The sequence below is a fragment of the Anarrhichthys ocellatus genome, unplaced genomic scaffold (assembly GCF_004355925.1).
Source record: "Anarrhichthys ocellatus isolate YVR2014 unplaced genomic scaffold, GSC_Weel_1.0 scaffold1, whole genome shotgun sequence".
Taxonomy (NCBI): domain Eukaryota; kingdom Metazoa; phylum Chordata; class Actinopteri; order Perciformes; family Anarhichadidae; genus Anarrhichthys; species Anarrhichthys ocellatus.
Window position 1 is genome coordinate 8,741,669 of NW_022280031.1, and position 19,668 is coordinate 8,761,336.

Sequence of the window (19,668 nt, forward strand, 5' to 3'; positions counted from 1 at the left end):
CCAAGATAGTCTTGTCGTCAAATGTGCATGAAAATGTACATGGTGGTTGTTGTGGCCCTTGGTTTAGTTTTAGGTTGCAACATTTATTTTACTCTGGCTAATCCACAGACCTCACCAATAACGGCACATAATATTCACTGAAGAAATACTCATTATGAAAACAGTTTACAGCAGGGGTGAATCTCATTTATACTCTTTGCCACTAGATACTGTGATTTTGTTATCTCTTACATGATCATAGTCATTGTTGCTTTGTGTGTGCTGTGCACCTATCAACTAAAGGCTCTACCCCCCACCCTGCCAGCTGAACCCCACCAAACCAGAGGCCTTGGTGGTGGTCAGCAGACAACACTGTGAATTGAAAGTGTTTGAAAGTCACCTGCCATGTGAAGGCTACCTGTTAATGTCTACAATCCACCAAGGGGAAGCTCGAGCCAAACAGAGAACAGAGACATTCAAATCACTTCCCTAGCCCAGATGAAGTGGTAGGTTACTGTTATCAGCAGAAGGTACAGCTGTTGCTCCTAAAAAAAATGTGTTTAAGATTGTGTGATTGATAATGTAATATTGACAAACAACACAAATATGATAAAGTTATTATTCAAAATAGATGACCTCACTACATAGACGGCTTTCGATGACTTTAACAACCAATGTCAACAAACAGACAGTGGATAATATAATGCAATGTACAACATCTTGTAGATGTGTGAACAAATAACAGTACTATATGCTATAACATTCTGTATATTTAAATTGATCACACACGGACCCTAATGAAAGCATTTTCGAGTAAAATGGTCACCGCCTCCAGAATGTGTCGATAAAGGTTTTTTTTTCTGTATGTCGGTATTATTTAGCAAGTGGCTTCGTGCACATTGGCAAAAACTGTAAATGCATGTTTAAACGATAAAACTGTGGCACGTTTTTAAACTATCATATTTTACTATATTATAAAGACTTTACTATTGAGGCGTTCAGGAGTCAGCCATGAATAAACGACATACCGGTATTTACAATGTTTGTTATTAAAACATAAGCAGCTGAACTATCAACATATGACCGTAGATTCTACCAATCAACGAGCTCCTCTAGACCATTTAAAAACGAAGTGCCGGTCAGCGCGCAACGATCTAGTGGGTATGTTCGATTAGAAAACCCAATGTACCATCTGATATGTCTATTATTCCGGCTAAGCCGGGCGGGGTTAGGAGAAGCCAGAATCAACCAATACCTTCATTTGTCAACCGACTCAACACCGTACACCCGCGTGCACAGCGGGTGCATGAATCAAACCCATCCAACAGGGGGGCAATCATCTGATAGGAAAACACGGAACCAATACTACTCTATAATCCTTAATTTAAGAGTATTGTGCCCACGAAGTGTTAACAGCGCGAGAGCAAACTCTACGGTAGTGTGTTTTAAGATATTAAAGTAAATTGAAATAACGTATAAGGCGTTAACTCTACTCTAACAGTGTCCAACAGGCATTTAACTCCTTCAAACCGATACAAATGAGCTGTATCGATGTAGTAAAATCAACTATAAACACAATCAGTATTGGCATGTGGAATTAAATGATAAATTGTGTGTTTGCGTGCACAATCACAAACTGGTTGTAAAAACGAGTGTAGGTTTATGAGTGTCTACATTTCGAAGCGGAGGTACACAGTCTCTTGCTGTCACTTCGCGTCTCCAACTAGATAATTCGTCTTTGAGTTCAATGAGTGGAGAGTGGACATGAACTGAAAGACGAGGAATCCATTGCGAGCATATTCGGCGTGAGGAAGCCCATTAAAAAAAAAAAAACAACAACAACATTTCAGCTTGAGTCATAACGAAGATGCAACGATGACTCAACCACAGCTGAATGAGTTCATTCCTCCTCCGGAGTGCCCTGTTTTTGAGCCCAGCTGGGAGGAATTCGCCGACCCTTTTGCGTACATCAACAAAATACGACCTATTGCAGAGAAAACTGGCATCTGCAAGGTCCGACCTCCGCCGGTGAGTATTTCTTCATTTTGATAGTTATTCGAGGCTTCTTTTTTTCTTTTGGCGTGGTGAGTTGGCCTCCGCTGCTGTTGTTAATTTAGCAGGCAAAGTTGTGTTTTTAGACAGCTTTCAACATGGCGGATTGCGGCTCTCCCGAGTTGAATCGTCAGCTAGCCGGAGCCTGGACTGTGTTGTGTTTGCAACAACGAAGTGGAGCTCTATCACATGATTACATCGGTGTCTTAGATCAAGTTTTGAAACCTCCGAACAGCCAGACGTGTATTTATTACAACCGTCATTTTTAAGAGCATGCTTTCTAAAAATAAAAAAATTCAACCGTTGAAGTTTGCCCGTATTCAAATATAAAGGAAAGTGTTTACGTATGAAACGCTTCCTGGACTGGTCGCACGGAAATTAGCTCACCGAGATTTAAACTAATAATTTGACCCGTTGCCTTTTAAACAGTTAGTTGGATGTATAGCGTAACTTTCCCAACGGTATTTGAAGGATTTAGCCAGTATGAGGTAACCAACGGCTAACGTTAATCGGGCCCGTTTAAAGCTGCAGTTGTGACATGTAACGTCAACGTTTCTAACGTTACGTACGTGCTCGGTGACCAACTGTTTATGGAGAGAAGAGACTGTTTAACGGCTCAACGGACACTGCGTTTCTGTATTTTAAAATCATAGCTTTAATATGTTTAAAAAACATTTTTTTTATTTTAATTTTTTTTTTTTTTAGCTAACTTGCAGAATAACGTTATATCGTTATTATTAAAGCAATTGTCGGGCTTTATTTATTTTGTCTTATTGAGGGTAATTTTTGCCATCATCCACACCTCCTAACCGTCACATATTATCAGGACAGAAAGTAGATGAAGTAACGTTTGTAATAGACTTTCTAAAATGGACACAGTTGAAATGTATCTCACAATGAGCTTAATTCTGTTGGGGTGGGAGAGGAAACATATTTATTCAAGGGTGTGTCCAAGCTTCCACGCCAATTAGATGGAGGGCAAATACTCTGGAATAATAATTATAATGGGTGATTCTCTCATGTTGTAATAATAATATTACCTTGAATGATGACATGGTTTTTTTGGCAGTTACCAATGTATCACTTTAAAAACATTGAGGTCAAGGATGCAAATTGTTAACATAGACTCCCAGTTGAAATAGGGAAGTGTGTGTAAGCCTATTCACGGGCCCAACAGGACGGGTAGTGCTGCAATATAACCCCAAAAAAGGGTGGGGAGTGGGGACTGCTTGGTGTTTGCTCTTCCAAAAGAAACCTTCTTTTAAAGTGCACAGCTCATGTACACAAAAGAAGGCAGTGGCAAAAGCTTTGAGCATAGATTAGAAGCTGATAGTCGAAGTCTACCTTTAGACCAGATGAACCGGAGGAACTGTTGGTTATCCTAGTATTTATAAGTCAAACCCCACCATTTGTCCCACACTGTGCACCATTGTCTGAAGCCCTGTGTCATGCACCAGTATTTCTACTGGATATATTTAGACTCCAGGGTGGTTTGTGGGGCCAAACTAATAACAACAATCTTAAATCCTTCAGCCATATGAATCTGAGCTCATGAGAGTTGATTGCTATTAAAGCAGCATTGAAGTGCATCATTTTAATGTTTGTATGAGGGCATCCTGGAGACTTGTATGGCAGAGGTTCATACAGTGTACATGTTACGTCCTGTGTTTTTTAGATATGATCTGGCCTGAGATCTCCTTTTCTTTGTTTAATTTTTCTCTAAATTTTTTCTCTAAAATAAACAATATGTTTTTTTTAGAAGGGAAGAAGTCATTGCACCACAATCTGTTTTGTCTGGGTGCACAGTGCATGGTCAGTATTTCCTCCACGGTTTTGCTCGCGTCTTATTTTTACTGTAGATGTTAGTGGCACATATGCAAATGATTTTCATCTTGAGGCAGTTTGTGGTTAGCTTCTCACCACTCGTATTTGTCATTTTGTGAGTGGCGAAAGGCTTGTCCTTTTCATACCAAAATTGCACTTGTACTCTAACTGGTGTGGTCAGACTTAAAAAAAAAAAAAAAAGAAGCCCTGTGCAGTTCCATATGTTTAAAAGCGATTGTTTTCTTTTGTGGCAGGACATTTGTGGTTGTGAACCAGCTTTGTCTGCAGATAAGGTTGTGTTAAAGCGACTGTTGTTGTCTCTACTCTGACCAGCATTTCTATCCTAGTAAGATTAAAAAGCCTTTCTAGACCCAGTAAATCGTTTAATGTTTCATAGTGCTAATAGGTGGTCAGTTACAATGAAAATGCTGACTATTTTAAAAGTGAACTATGTGCTTCTGTACCCATTAAGAAACATCGTGATGGTTGAATTGGATCCAGAGCTGTAGCTTAGTTTCCAGGCTCGGCCGAAGCAGGTGACATGATCTGTTCTTCACCACATCTCGCGTGCCAATTTGGCACATTCAACTTTTCAATTCAATAATGTAGTGTCAGCTCTAAGATGTGAACTTTAAAGCAAAAGTTAATATCTTAATTTGCTTCTTATACACATGTGATAACAAGTTGATGTATCTCATCCTCCACAAATTACTCTGTACTACGAGTGAATGGGAAAATACTGCAATATGATAAAATCTAATACAAATTTAGAGCAAATCCAAATATTAAAATCCAAATCGTAGATGTAGGTGGTAGCTAGTTATTGCTTTAGACTAGTTATCTAATTAGAAATAAATCTTTACCGTGCCAACAAAGCTGCTACGAGCCCATTCAGTTCATCTCATTTAGATTGGTATGTGGCCTGGTTTTTCTGAAAGCCCAAACACAGTGTTGAGCCCCGAATCTGAGCCATTAGGACAACGTAACATCCATTCAGTGCTGTTGCAGAGCAGGTGTGGCTTTACACATTTTAAGTTTATGGATTTATTTAGAGTTTATAGATTTGGGTGTTCATTTTAACACAGCAGACACATTTCTGACATACTATTTGAAGGGCAAATGTGAAACCTGAAACTTATCTCTAGCATTTCTGTCTGTTCCACAGTGTCAGAAATGACTCTGTGATGTTGTGAATCTTCAAAGAAAATAAACTATAATTTGAATTTTACATGTTTTCTAGTTTTGTCAATACTAATAACGGCTCTTAAACTACCAAAGTAACAATCAGTCTATCCTATGACAGCATATCAACTTCATTTCAGCCGGTACAGCATGTTTTCCATCACACTCAAGGAAACAATTTCACAAGTTGTTTGTCTCTCATTTATATTCTCACTGATGACAAATCAGCAGGAGTGTGTTATCACACATCCCGTCTTTAAACACATTTTCATTCTCTAGCTTTTAACTCACTTTGAGAGTTACCATTCTATATTATTTTCTTTTAAACGTGTCTTTTGTGTTGTTGTGTGCTTTTTGCTATATTTTGATTGTACAGCACTTTGGTCTAATGTGCTTTATAAATACTTTTGGATTTAACGATGTAAAACTGAGATTATCTTGCTGACTCTTGAGCCACCACTGACAACATGTTCTCTAGTCTTGCAGGAAGTGGTGCGGTCTAGTGTGAGTAGGTGTGCAAGTGCATTAATACCATGTCTGTGTGTAGTCTGTCAGTAAGACAGATGGTGTTGTTACGCTGGTGTAGTTAAACATAGCGACAGGCAGCAAGATGAAATTGTTGTGTATTTCTTTGTGGGAGAGTTATGTTATTTGATAAATGAGACAAACATTTGAAGACATTTTTTATTTTATTTGAATTGTTAGTTTTACATCACCCCTAATAATGCAATGCAGCTGACCTGAAATCATGGAAATCTTGTTCCCCACATAGTTTTGTTCATGCAAAACAAACAAATCAACATTTAATCAACCATTATTAGATGTATTAGATTTGCACAGACACGCTCTCACTTCCTGTATGTCTACCTTTTAATGACCGTCTGTTGGTTTACTAGAATAATAGCAGTCTCTATGATGTGCATACTGGGTGTTCAGTTAAGATTAGTTTTAGATTTTTACTCTGTATTGACTACAGGCAGGCTTTTTATTTGGGTCGAGAACTCAGTGAAATTGTACTCCAACCTGTATTAAAGAAAGAAAAGTCTGGTACTCTGAATAGTTTACTTGTTTAAGGAAAAAGTTCAGAGCAATCCGACAGTATTGTCCTGCAGCTTGAAGCCAAACTCATTAGTGCACCAAATATTTGGCTGAAAATAATTCGCAAACGTTAAACAATAAACCGTTGGGTTTTGGTGAAGGAAGCTTCCTTTGAGTGGTTTGAGTTAAACCACTCATTCACTTCGGGCCTTGTTGAGCATGCTGTACTTTTACTGACAAACAACTTTTAGATTCAAAGACTTTTGTTTCAGTGTAACCATCAAAGAGTTGGTGTCATTTTGCTTCATAAAATGTTTTTTGTTTTTATTCTCTCAGGAATGGCAGCCACCATTTGCCTGTGATGTGGACAGACTGAAGTTCACACCAAGGATACAAAGACTTAATGAGTTAGAGGTACATTCAATATGTTTTGTATGTTTAATGCATTTAAAATGCAGTACGTGTACATGGTGTATTTGGTAAATATAAAATCCTTTCTATTGATTATATATAGACTATGAAATGTTAAATACACAATATTAACTTTTGTTTCTCTGTGTTTTTAGGCTCAGACCAGAGTCAAGTTGAACTTTCTGGATCAAATAGCAAAATTCTGGGAGTTTCAAGGATGCACTCTGAAAATCCCTCACGTGGAAAGAAAGATTTTGGATCTTTACCAGCTGAATAAAGTGCGTGCAAATCCTTGCTGCTGCGGGACAAATACATGTCATTAAAGATAACATACAGACTAAATGCATAACTTCTTTCTTCCCAAGCTGGTAAAAGAAGAAGGAGGCTTTGATGCCGTCTGCAGAGAGCGGCGCTGGACTAAGATATCCGTCAAGATGGGCTTTGCTCCAGGCAAGGCTATCGGCTCTCATCTGCGGGCCCACTATGAGAGAATCCTCTACCCATACAACCTGTTCCAGACTGGAGGCAATCAGCCCGTACGTCGCTTATGTTTTCTTTTACCAGTAGAGCAGCAGCAGCAGCGAGAATTATTAAACTAATTGTTTGAAATTGAGTCGATGTTCATCGGAAGAATTCATAGTCAATTTATGTGCCTTTTTTTTTTTTTTTAAGCTACACTGTTATTATTATAAACCATAGGTAGTGACTAGAGCTGCCGCTCTACCTGCTTAATACACACAGTATTATTATTATAGTTGACAACATTATAATTTGGATTAAGCAGATAATTATTAAAAGTATTGAAATGTTTTGCCACAGAAAAGCTGTTAGTGCATTTCTGCACCACACCATTGAAAGATCTGTGATTGTCTTCTTAATGCAATGTGTCCTGGAATTAGATTCACTGATGCTGCCAGTGTCGTAAAACTAGAACTGACGAGCACAAATCACTGGGAGCTTTTTTAAATGTAAGGAACGCACTGCTAAGATTTGTCTGTAGCTCCATACTTTCATAATAGCTTTTCTTGTGTTTGGTGTCTTTGAAGAGGTTTAATGAAGGGACTGGTAGGAGGAGATTATATTGTATGTTGATATTATATAATTGGAGAATGTCTAATTTGGCTTAAATGTAGGTTAAAAAAAACAAAAAGAGGCTTTGTATGTTTTTGTTGCACTTAGTTTTTACTCGGGGTAGTTCAGTGGCTAGTGTCTTATTCACGTTCCCCTGCTTGTCTTTGCAGAGAGCCACCTTGACCAATGACACTAAAGATAAGGAGTACACCCCTCACGACCTGCCGCAGCGGCAGTCAGTCCAGCCTCAGGAGACCTGCAGCATTGCTCGCCGTGCAAAACGCATGAAATCTGAAGTCAGTCCAATCTCTCTCTGTCTCTGTCTCTCTCTCTGTGTGTGTTTGTTCATAAATCTGGATAAAGTACAACCAGTTCTAACAAATCTATATATTGTGACTGTGGCTATATTTCACTTTGATAGTGAAGCTACTTGTTTTTGACACCAATTGTCTCATTTAAAAGAGTAATCCTCATATCTTATTGAGGGCCTGTTGTTCTCTCTGTCTCTGTTTCTCACTGTGACTTCAACAGAGAGGCAGTTTTAAAACCGACCCAGGGGAAGTTTGCGAGAATCGTCCAAATCTCAGGAGGAGGATGGGAACGTATGTTGGCAAACAAGAACCTGGTAAGAACAAAGCAAGCAGTGCTGCTTGCTTTATAAAGGAAAAGGGGGATTGTGTCAGATGTGACCAGTGACATTATTGGAGATTCTTAAAGCTTTCAATGAGTCTTCCTCTGTGTCTTTCAGTGAGGATGGCCGTCACTGAGGTGAAACGGGAGCCCATTAAACACGAGGATCCAGCGGATTATAAAGAAGAAACTCTATTGGATAAGAGACCTCCCTCGAGTAAAGTAAGTATATTATTTTATATGTAAATGTTGGCTTACGTCACTATAATTGTGCCAGTCAAAAAAACATGTATCCATGCTGTGGTTTTGTACGGTGCTGTATGTTATCAGAGAGAATATCTGAACAAAGGCAGTGCTCACAATGATCCTGTCTCCTCAGATAGACCAGTACATGTGCCTTGTTTGTGGCAAAGGGACTGCTGAGGACCGCCTGCTGTTGTGTGACGGCTGTGATGACAGCTATCACATCTTCTGTCTGATCCCTCCCCTCCACGACGTTCCCAAAGGCGACTGGAGATGTCCCAAGTGCCTGGCTCAGGTGAGCAAACCCTCTGGGAGCTGAATCCCGGCAGAGAAGCTCATAATTGGGAACAAGAGAAGAATCATCTGCCTGATATTCACAAATATAACACAACTTCCAAGTGTTTCCCAACTTAATTTTCATCTTTTTTCCCCTCCCTTTTTATTTTACAGGAATGTGGCAAACCTCCTGTTGCTTTTGGGTTTGAGCAGGCCGGCAGGAGTTACACCCTCCAGGCTTTTGGAGACATGGCCGATTCCTTCAAGTCCGATTATTTCAACATGCCAGTTCATGTGAGTATGCATCACTTGTTCATTGATAACTGAGTGGTTTCCATTCTACTCAAGACTCGGACTACAGGAGATTTGGGTTGTTTTGGGAGAAATCTGGTCTTGGACCTTGGTCGGTAGCGATGTTCGGCCTAGATTAGAGTAATGTGAGGGTTTTACAGATCCAGTCCTAAAACTCCTGAACTGTTCGTAGCCCCGATTCATTTCAAACATGTTTGTGTGTCGAGGTAAAGTAGTTTTCCCCAAAACTGTAGTGACTCGTGCTATAATATGATACAAAACTTAACATGTTTGGCTCAGTGGAAACAAAATATTCCAATAATTTGAAATGCATCTATTTATATCGCAAAAATGTTTTCTGAGCAGATTTTGGAAGATCTTTGAGGACATCAGTTCTGAACTCTCCGTTACTTCTGTTTTATTACCTTGGCCTGTAACAGGAATGCTGTGATAACACACTTCCAGAGAGAGTCCTTTTTGTCTTATCAGATGCTGTTCCCCCTCTCGCACTCGACACATCCTGTGAACACACTCTTACTGCACAAACAGAGTGAAAGAGGTTAAAGGTCTGGCTCAGGGGGGAGCAGCAGGAAGTAGCGGACTAGCTAGTTTGAGACGTAAATTGTTTTCTAGCTGAATTCCTAAAAAAAAGATGACGTTCTTGTCATTGGTCCCAGCAGATACATTCTGACATGTGTGCAGTGAAAACACTAAAACACTTTTCTTAAGCTGTTTGAACTTGGGATCAAACTAGCTTCGGTTTCTACACTAGTGTGAACGTGGCACACGATCACACCATGTCACCTGCTTATGTCTCTTTAGATGGTTCCCACTGAGCTAGTGGAGAAGGAGTTCTGGCGTCTAGTCAGCACCATTGAGGAGGACGTCACTGTGGAGTACGGAGCAGACATTGCCTCCAAGGAGTTTGGGAGTGGTTTCCCTTTGAGTAACAGCCATTTTGAAGTCACCCCTGAGGATAAGGTACAATCTGTCTGCTGGTTTGAGGATGGTGTTTTATATTTGTCTACGGTCAGAATACATTGACCCCATGATGAGCTGTCTTTAACTTAATTCATTGACTCAAATTGAACTTTACTGGAAATTAATTAAAGATATGTCACCTTGTCACCTTAACAATAAATAAGAAAACTATATGTGGTTATGGGTTGTAACGGGTGAAATTTATAAAATACTTTACCTCCACAACCTTCAAAGATTGATTTTTTTTTTTTTTTTTTTTTTTTTTTTTTTTTTTTTTTCACATAATGTTGGGCTTTTCAAAACAACCTTCAGTATTTCCTAAAGCAATGTAGGTTTTTGGTTGTGTTGCTGGGAAAAAAAAAAAACTAACAGCACTGAAATACTGTAACAGCTGCTGAACTAGTCTTTTTATTCAGTAAGAAGTCAAGTGGATTGAGACCTGTGTCTGACCTGCAGCATTACCTGAGCAGCGGGTGGAACCTGAACAACATGCCGGTGCTGGACTCCTCTGTGCTGAATCACATTACAGCCGACATCTGTGGGATGAAGTTACCCTGGCTGTATGTGGGGATGTGCTTCGCCTCCTTCTGCTGGCATATTGAGGACCACTGGAGCTACTCCATAAACTATCTTCACTGGTAGAGTGCACTCTCTAAGCTCGATTGTGTATCTGTTATAGTGATTTTTAATGCAGAAGTTTGACTATCTTAAGTGTTTTTCACTGATAGTTTTGACCATATTTGCAGGGGGGAGCCAAAGACGTGGTATGGGGCTCCTGGTTATGCCGCAGAGCACCTCGAGTCGGTCATGAAGAACCTGGCACCTGAGCTGTTTGAGTCCCAGCAAGACCTCCTCCACCAGCTGGTCACCATCATGAATCCCAACACGCTGATGAACAACGGCGTCCCGGTAACCTGCTCTGAATGTTACACTCATTAATTAATCGTCACATTTAAATGTCTGAAACAAAGAGGTCTTCATACACTAAGTGTGAAGATGGAGTTCCTTACTTTTAAATATTACACATCATAGTTGCACAAAAAGTATATCAGTTAATATAAATCAAAGTAGCTAAAGAAAACGTCCACATGTTGCAGTGTCTTACCATTTTTTGGTAAAATATCTTTTGATAGCCATATATAAATCAAGACATCAGAACTTTGCTGGGTTCAACATGGTTATTATAAAAACATGGACTGTTAAACACTTACAGCTTGTCATTTCTTAATTTTAATTTTCTAACTGATGACCAGATCTATCGCACCAACCAATGTGCCGGGGAGTTTGTCATCACTTTCCCCAGAGCTTACCACAGTGGATTCAACCAGGGCTTCAACTTTGCTGAAGCTGTCAACTTTTGCACCATGGATTGGGTAAGAAATCAGCAACCAGATGATTTTATACTAGTCTTGCTGTAAAGTCAAGTTCATGCAGTAGGAGTTCTGTTTATTCGATTTTACTGATAAATATGTTTTGGTCCAGCAGAGATATTTACGTATGCTTATAATAAATGGTGGAAAACAAAAGTTGTATAATGATTTGACTTTATTTGTATGTACTGTTTCTTGTCGAGATGCAGCCCAAAATCGTTTCCAAAACAGGATTAAAAGCTATTTTCTAGACCCCTAATACAGATTATAAAGTATAAAAATCAGATATTCAGGTACAGAAGCATGTTGTTGATATTATATGTATTTTTCGGCTTTAATATGTCCCGTTAGCCCATCGCTCCTAAACTCAAACCAGTCTATATATTTGCAGATGCCCATCGGCCGTAAATGTGTGGCGCACTACCGCCAGCTGAGCCGGTACTGTGTCTTCTCACACGACGAGATGGTTTGTAACATGGCCTATAAAGCAGACACGATGGATGTCAACCTGGCGTCCACAGTGCAGAAGGAGATGACCGTCATGGTCCAAGAAGAAGAACAACTGAGAGAGAAGATGAATAAGTTGGTGAGGAGGTCTTGTCTTGAGGATCTTTTGTGTCTGTTTTTTTATTAATTCGGTTGATTTACAAAGTTCAATGATCGCAGGATGCAGGTTTAATATTTCAGCACATAGTGAGTTAACAGGACACAATGACTTTATTTCCTCTATGGTCTAAAATATGGAAGGGAAACACATTTGAACAATTGCAAATTATAGCTCTGAATCTTCATTTTTCAGTTTGTAGTATTAGCTCCCGTGGGGCAGTAATAGCAAAGCGGGTACACCCGTAATCACATGTCATCAAGAATACATTAGAGGACACTTTGAGACTGTTGTTTGTCTGGACAGCTCTCTAATTTAGTTCCTCTGCAGCTCAAATTACTGAATTTATTTTGTTGTTTTTTTCCCCAGGGTGTGGTGCAATCTCGACAAGTGGATTATGAGGTGCTCCCCGATGAGGAGCGGCAGTGCTGCAAGTGTCGAACCACCTGCTACCTGTCTGGAATCACCTGTGCCTGCAGTCCTGGCAAAATGGTGTGTCTGTACCACACCCGGGACCTCTGCTCCTGTCCTCATAGCAACCTTACACTCCAGTGAGTCTTCAGTAACCACAACAACTGATCATACTTGCTCATTTCTGAATTTTACTTGTTTTGTTTTGAGTACTATTATGAATTGTCTGCATCAGCTAAGCTACTTCAAGGGCATCCTAAAGACTCCTTGCATCAGATGTTTCCTAAATGATATCTTACAAGAAGGTTGTATTTTTGTATTAAATTTGAATGAAGTGATGAAAATACATTCACTGAAATGAACAGCTGCTTTATATTTCTGGCCACAATTCACAAAGAAATCGACCCCCAGAACAAAAGTGTGACAATCAAACTTGCAGAAATGTGCAAGCACAGGGCACTTTATTAGTTGCGTCAGCAAAAATGAGCCCTGCTTTCAGTTTCTGTCTGAAAATTAATATTTATATCACTGAGTAAAGAGACTAACTTACACCAGGAAAGTAAATGTGCAGTTTCTGAGGCAGTGGCACGGGAATATGTGATGCAAGAAGAATTTCACAAGTTTTAATCTGATTAGATGATTTAAAACATCATAATCCTGATGGCTCTTACAATATACATTTTATGTTTTCTAATTGTCATTTCACATTTGGCAGTAGGTAGAAGACATATTTATTGGAACTTTATTGTTTATCATTGTATATTCATTGCCTCATTTTGTCTTTCCTTGCAGTTACAAGTTTACACTGGACGAGTTGTATCCAATGATGGAGTCAGTGAAGCTGCGTGCAGAGTCCTATAAAGACTGGCTCTGTAGTGTGGAGGACATCCTGGAGAACAAAGGAAACAAGAAAAGAAGTTAGTCAATGGGGGGGGAAAAAGCAAAATACTACAAAACTCATTTATCCAAAATATGTCCTTCTGATTTTAAGGGATACACTCATTGCTACTCTGCCATCCGGCCACACTGTATCATCTTACTTCCTCTTCATATTTCATACTTTCTAAAAGTTTGTACTGCTTTCTGGTCAGGTTTGGAAGAGCTTCACAGCCTGGTGGAGCTGGCAGAAACAAAGGCCTTCCCACAAATCAGCCTCTTGGGTCAGCTACGCACAGTCGCCTCAGAGGCTGATAAAGTTGCTGTGATGGCCCAACAGCTTCTCAATGGAAAGAGGCAGACGAGGTGCGACATTAAGAGATTTTCACGGGTTTATTTTTGATGTTCAAGACAAATCTGTCAGTTGCTATTTATAGATGTGCTTATTTTTTATTTGTATATCAGGTATCGCTCTGGAGGAGGAAAGTCTCAAAACCACAACGAGTTGACTGTTGAGGAGCTGAGGTCTTTTGTCCGACAGTTCGACAACCTGCCGTGCAACATCCGGCAGGCTCCTTTACTAAAGGTTAGAGAGTTTGGATTAGAAATATTAACTTCTTGACGACCTGAATCTTAAAGTTCAATTGGTAACTTTGAAATAAACGGCTCAAATTAAAGCTTGTCTGTGTCATCACACTTTCACATTGAAATCTAATAATGTCTGAACATAATGTGTGAATTTGGCTTCATTTTAGAATGTAAGTCTTGTCTCAATAGTCAAATATCCATCCCTAAATGCCTGTTTAATGTGGCCCCCAGGACCTGTTGACCCGGGTGGATGACTTCCAGCGGCGCAGCGAGCGTCTCCTCTCTGATGAGTCGCCCAGCCCGCTGGAGCTGCAGGACCTGCTGGACGAGAGCCTGGGCCTGGACGTGGAGCTGCCCCAGCTGCCTTTGCTGAGGGAGAGACTGGAGCAGGCCCGCTGGCTGGAGGCCGTGCAGCAAGCCAGCAGCCGGCCAGAAAGCCTCTGCCTGGACACCATGAGGAGGCTGATAGACCAGGGCGTGGGTTTGGCCCCTCACAGCTCTGTGGAAAGAGCGATGGCTCGTCTGCAGGAGCTGCTGACGGTGTCAGAGCAGTGGGAGGAGCGGGCGCTCAGCCTTATGGAAGCCAGGTGAGGACACTGAGCAGCACTGGGTCTTAGCTCGTATGTCCACAGCTTTTATCTTTTATCTCCCTGCTTGTGGTTTAGGTGGAGACAAAGAAAAGGATGAAGTACTTCAATGAAAATATGATCTATGTACCAGATTCAAAATCAGATACTATGACTTTTTCCCCAACACTGTTAAAAATATGATTCATAATAAAAAATTTATATGAAGGAATCTTCTTAAACAATAGTGTCACGGCTGTAAAAGATCAATTTACCATGAAAAACTTAATAAACTACAGAAATGACCGTTCATTACACATGAACAAACACACTACCCACGTCTTCTATAAACGAGCAGGAATCTGACTCTCGTGAAATTCAGGAACGGCTCAGTTTGGTTTAAGTTGTGAACTTACGTCCTGCAACTTTATTAAAATAACGTAAAGTCTGTATTTCTAAACGGTGAATTCATGCTTTGTTTTGTAAATTTACAATTAAATAAAAAACGTGAAATCAGCTTTAACTTCAGACAGTGCCGAGTGAAATGTGCCACGTCTGCAGAGCTGGATCATGTTGGATAAAGAGGATCATGGTGTTGTGACAGTGTTTAACCCTCTGATGGCTCCACAGAGACCCACTGGAGAGCACCAGACTCTGCCATAGCAAGCACCTCATATATGATCTGATACTTGATGTATATACATCTATTGGAAATGCAGTCTTATTTTGGTCGGGTTTAAAACTGAAACGCACAAGATAAAAGATGACGTGACACTCCCACATGAGACATTGTAAAGAAACCTGAACATGTAAACTGTATTTACTAAAGCTCATGTCTCTTTAAAGGCCGAATCACAACATGGACACACTCGATGCCGCTCTACAAGAAGTGGAAAACATCCCTGCCTATCTGCCCAACTGTCTGCAGCTGAAGGATGTCGTCAGCAAGGCCAAGAAATGGCTCCATGAAGCCGAAGCACTTCAGGTGAAATATACTTAAATTTAAACCATGCTTTATGATCTCAGCTCTTCACACTTGGCCTGCGATGGTCAGAGATGGTTGAATTTGGATTATAAATCTGGTGTGTGCCTGTTTGCAGCTCGGGGGACGTATTCCTGTGCTGGACAGCCTCTCTGAGCTGCTCCTCAGAGCAGAGGCCATCCCAGTGATGCTCGAACCGCTGAGTCGACTAGAAGTCCTCGTCAGTGACGTTCAGACCTGGAAGGAGAGCGCAGCAAAGACATTCCTTCTGAAAAATTCACCTTTCTCTCTCCTTGAGGTAAACGGATGTTAGTGAGTGTGCTCAGTTCAAAGCTGTATCACAGGACCAATAAATAATGTGTTTTTTTTCATTTATGTTCTCAGGTGCTTTGTCCGAGATGTGATGTAGGTACCGGGCTTCAGAAATCGAGATCTAAAAAATCGAAAGAAGCCTCACAAATCAGTAAAAAATCTCCAACTAAACTGGATTCTCTGTGTGAAGTGGACAGAGCTCTCTCCGAGAGCAAGGACTCTGCCTCTGCTGTGAGTGTAGATGCAGTATTCTTTTTCTCAGTTATAGTACAAGTAGAGTTGGGGGGGGGGGGGGGTTAAATTGTGATCGTTAACAACATTCCTCATCATGTTTCATCTTGTTACATTTGGTCTAAATTTGCAAGAAACCCTACTGTCCTAAAATGCAGTGCAACCAGAAATAAACTGGGTCACATTTAGAATATTTACAGTAGAAACTGTACAGAAATCCTGACGGCTCATTTAAAAGCAAAGTTTCTGAGTACGGGCTGTGTGTATGTCTCAATGGATTGAGTGTTTTAATACTAACAGTTGCTCAGTAAAAAAAAAAAGGACGTGAAAATTTCTGTTTTTACAATACCTTAAATAGAGGGGCTCAAAATACACACACACTAAAACTCATCAAAAGAAATACTAAATTATTTAATTAATTCAAAATGGCCCCTATGTGGCATATTACGCAATGTTCCCTGTTCACTTCTGGGAGCTTTCAGCTGTAAACGCTGTGAAGCATACTTTACATAAAAAAACAAACAAAGTCCCTGGTCTACTATGGGAGCCACGGAGCAATAGAAGGCAGGATGGATGCTTCACAAAGTGAACAGGGAGACATGATGGGTTTATTATCACTCATGAACACTATTTCAACAGTGTGGTGATGCTACCTTGACAGCCCGGATTACAATTGTGGTCATGAGCGTAATCTGGTGTCAGATTGTAGAGAGTGAGATCGGTCTTTATTTTTTACTTATTAAGTTACATTTCCCTCCTTCACAGATGGTAACTCTCGCTGAGGTCCGCCAGAGGGAGATGGATATCTTGTTGGCTCTGCGTGCTTCAAACGAGTCCAAGCTTGTTCCTGCTGAAAACTGTTGTGCACTTAGTGTTTGCGTTTGCCAAAAGGCCCCTTCGGGTGCCATGATGCAGTGTGAACTCTGCCGAGAGGTTTTCCACTGCGGTTGCGTTACGACGACGGCAGACCTCGAGTACGGCCAAGCCTGGCTTTGCCCACTTTGCCAGCGGTCGAGGAAACCCCCCCTGGACAAGGTGCTGCCTCTGCTGGCGTCACTGCAGAGGATTCGTGTTCGGCTGCCAGAAGGGGACGCCCTGCGCTTCCTCATCGAAAGGACGGTGCGATGGCAGCACAGAGTTCAGCAGGCGTGCACAGAGGGAGTGCTGAAGAAAGTGTCGAAGATGGTCAGTGGAACACACATTTTATAACTCCGTGTACATACAGTGCAATAGATGAATCTCTTGATTGTCGTCAAGCATGCTGACTGATTGTTTATTGTTTCAGGGCAAGGTTGGACCCGGAATATCTTCACATCTGACTCAGGAAATAAACGGTTCATTGTTCCATACAGAGCACCAGTCTATTCCACTCCAGGGTCAGTGTAAACTCTTTAAGCACTCTGCATCCGAGCATACTTTGCATTTATCCTTTTGTATCTCGCCTCTGAACTCTCGGCCGCTCATCATATTTGTCACAGGTCTTGGCCCCGAGCTGGAGGAGCTGATGGTGGAGGGATTCCTACTGCAGGTCACTCTGCCTGAAACTGAGCAGCTGTACAAATACCTGCTGTACAAACTGGCCCCCCTGCTCTCACATAGCGCCCCTTGTGGGAGCATCACAGAATTGGACCAACAGTCACAGAGAGGGAGCCCCCACCACAACAAGGTAATGAGGAATACAGCAAAGCGTGTTGCCTGTGGATCATATTCTCGATCGCACTTATTATGACGTATCATTAATTATGATGTGTTTATTTTAATATTTCTGCCTTTAACACAGAATGGAGTTCCCGGTCTCAAAAAGGAGGTGGCGAATGGTCAGAGCAAAAGGACCAAGCGGCGTAAGGAAAGCTCCGACTCGCAGCACAGCGAGAAGCCCAAGAAGTGCCGCAAAAAGAAGTCCAAGAAGAGCAAAGAGAAGATCGAAGAGAAGAGCGAAGACACCAAGTGGACGTGTTCTCCCACACACACAGTGTCTGACCCCACTGCGTGTTCTCCCACACACACAGTGTCTGACCCCACTGCTTCAGATTCAGAGGAGGACTACTCACTGTGTGCTGCACCATGGTGCAGAGAGCCAGAGGCCGACGAGGTTTGTTTTACATCCGTCTACTTAATGTACTACATGCAGGAGTCTTAACTGATTTACATCTTTTATTTTGTTGACATTTTTCTCACTCTCGTCTTACTGCTTCTCAGGTAAACTGGGTCCAATGTGACGGCAGCTGCAATCAATGGTTCCACCAGGTCTGTGTAGGACTTTCTGCTGAGCGAGCAGAGAAGGACGACTATATTTGCATAAGCTGCACACAGCCGGACTATGACCGAGGAGAATGAAGACCAAAAAGCGACTTTGAAGGATCAGCGTTTTTTGTTGCGAACCCCAGCACTTAAGTGCACACCTGAACTCTGTGTGCTCCTGTGGCTTCTCCCCCTTTACCTTCAGGCTTGCCCGTAGTGAAAATGGTGCTCTTCACTGTTTTATCCCAGAGTTACAAAAGACTTCTGTCACTGTTTTTGTCACGTGGCTGGTTTTTCAGCCAATCAACTAATCCTTTCTGAAACTTTCCAAGACTTGATGCAGATGTACAAAATTACAAAATGTTTTAACAGCGCAGGGATTTTTCAACCAAAACAAGTCAATTTGACATCACATTTTAAAACTGCTTTTTTTTTTTTTTTTTTTTTTTTTTTTTTTTTTATATACATACATCTGAACAATGTGAAACTTCTTTTTCTTGTAGAGTAAATATTATTTATCTAAGCAATAACTGAACTGATTAATTGAGGTTCAGTTTTCACCTGAGCTATATTTGTGCTTATAAATTCTTTTATAGAATGTCTTCTTGAAGCAAAAATCCTGAAGAATTGACATTTGAATCCTATGATATTGCACAATTGAATTAAAATTTGTGAACAGAATTTGAATCAGAAACCGGAGAGTGAGGACTGTATGTCTGAGCTATTTGATCCAATATGTGCAAAAGTTTGCATCTGAATACGTATCCCTTATATCCCGTAACAAATAAAGTGTGGTTCCTTTTGCGCTGTCTGCAAGAACAGGAAAGAAACGATGGTGTTGCTTAAGACTTGATTATGTTCACAAAATAATAATGAACTGTCCAACATCAAAGGAATGTACATTTTGTTTTAGGGTGGATTTTCCCTTTTTATGGTTTAGATGAAAATATTGTGTTGGACTTAGATTTAACAGACTGTGTGACCTTTTTCTGCTCCTTTGGGTAAATAATATAATTCATATGTTGCAGTTTGCATTATAAAATAAAAAAAAGTTTGTTCCCATATGCCTGAACTCGTCAATCTTTAGTGCTGAATGCCATACAGGTAAAATGTTGCATTTGATTTAGATTTTGGTGGGTTGACTTGATCAATTTCAAATTTAAGGACCTCAAAACAAAAGCAGGAAACAATTGTGTATGGAGAAATGAATGTGTCAGTGAATACAATTAAGAAAGAAAAGATTTTATAAAATATTTTCCACAACACACTCTCATAATGAAATAGAATACTATCAATACTAATATTGATGACTACATACATATATGTTTTTTAAACTGTGGTTCCTGATTAATAGTTTATATACATCTACTTGTATTTAAAAAGTCTTTAGACCTGTAATATTTACCATCAGGTTTCAAGTTACTCACATAAAAAGAATTGATTAATTTATAATTCATAATGTTTGGTTAAATTGTTGCTCTGTTTGCGTTTTGTTAAATATTTAGAGGT

The 19,668-nt window shown here is 40.4% G+C and overlaps 1 protein-coding gene across 1 annotated transcript; it reads left to right on the forward strand.

Moving 5' to 3' along the window:
* Positions 1–1,727: 1,727 nt before the first annotated feature.
* Positions 1,728–19,337, forward strand: kdm5ba (lysine demethylase 5Ba). Its single transcript, XM_031844839.1, has 27 exons — positions 1,728–2,007; positions 6,412–6,489; positions 6,642–6,764; positions 6,852–7,022; positions 7,728–7,853; positions 8,089–8,182; positions 8,306–8,409; positions 8,567–8,725; positions 8,881–9,000; positions 9,820–9,978; positions 10,435–10,616; positions 10,725–10,887; positions 11,232–11,351; positions 11,740–11,934; positions 12,322–12,503; positions 13,156–13,280; positions 13,455–13,605; positions 13,705–13,825; positions 14,059–14,414; positions 15,240–15,378; positions 15,494–15,673; positions 15,760–15,918; positions 16,684–17,103; positions 17,204–17,294; positions 17,397–17,584; positions 17,699–18,010; positions 18,118–19,337. Exons 1-27 carry the CDS (start codon positions 1,855–1,857, stop codon positions 18,253–18,255), a joined length of 4,509 nt encoding a protein of 1,502 aa, XP_031700699.1. The 5' UTR covers positions 1,728–1,854; the 3' UTR covers positions 18,256–19,337.
* The last annotated feature ends 331 nt before the right edge of the window (positions 19,338–19,668 follow it).

What these genes read in the sequence shown, in the direction of transcription:
- kdm5ba (XM_031844839.1), top strand. Translation starts at nt 1,855, where the DNA reads ATGACTCAACCACAGCTGAATGAGTTCATTCCTCCTCCGGAGTGCCCT. An exon ending in TCCATAAACTATCTTCACTG is followed by an intron (nt 10,617 to 10,724) that starts GTAGAGTGCACT and finishes CCATATTTGCAG; the next exon opens with GGGGGAGCCAAAGACGTGGT. An exon ending in TGAAGAAAGTGTCGAAGATG is followed by an intron (nt 17,104 to 17,203) that starts GTCAGTGGAACA and finishes TTATTGTTTCAG; the next exon opens with GGCAAGGTTGGACCCGGAAT.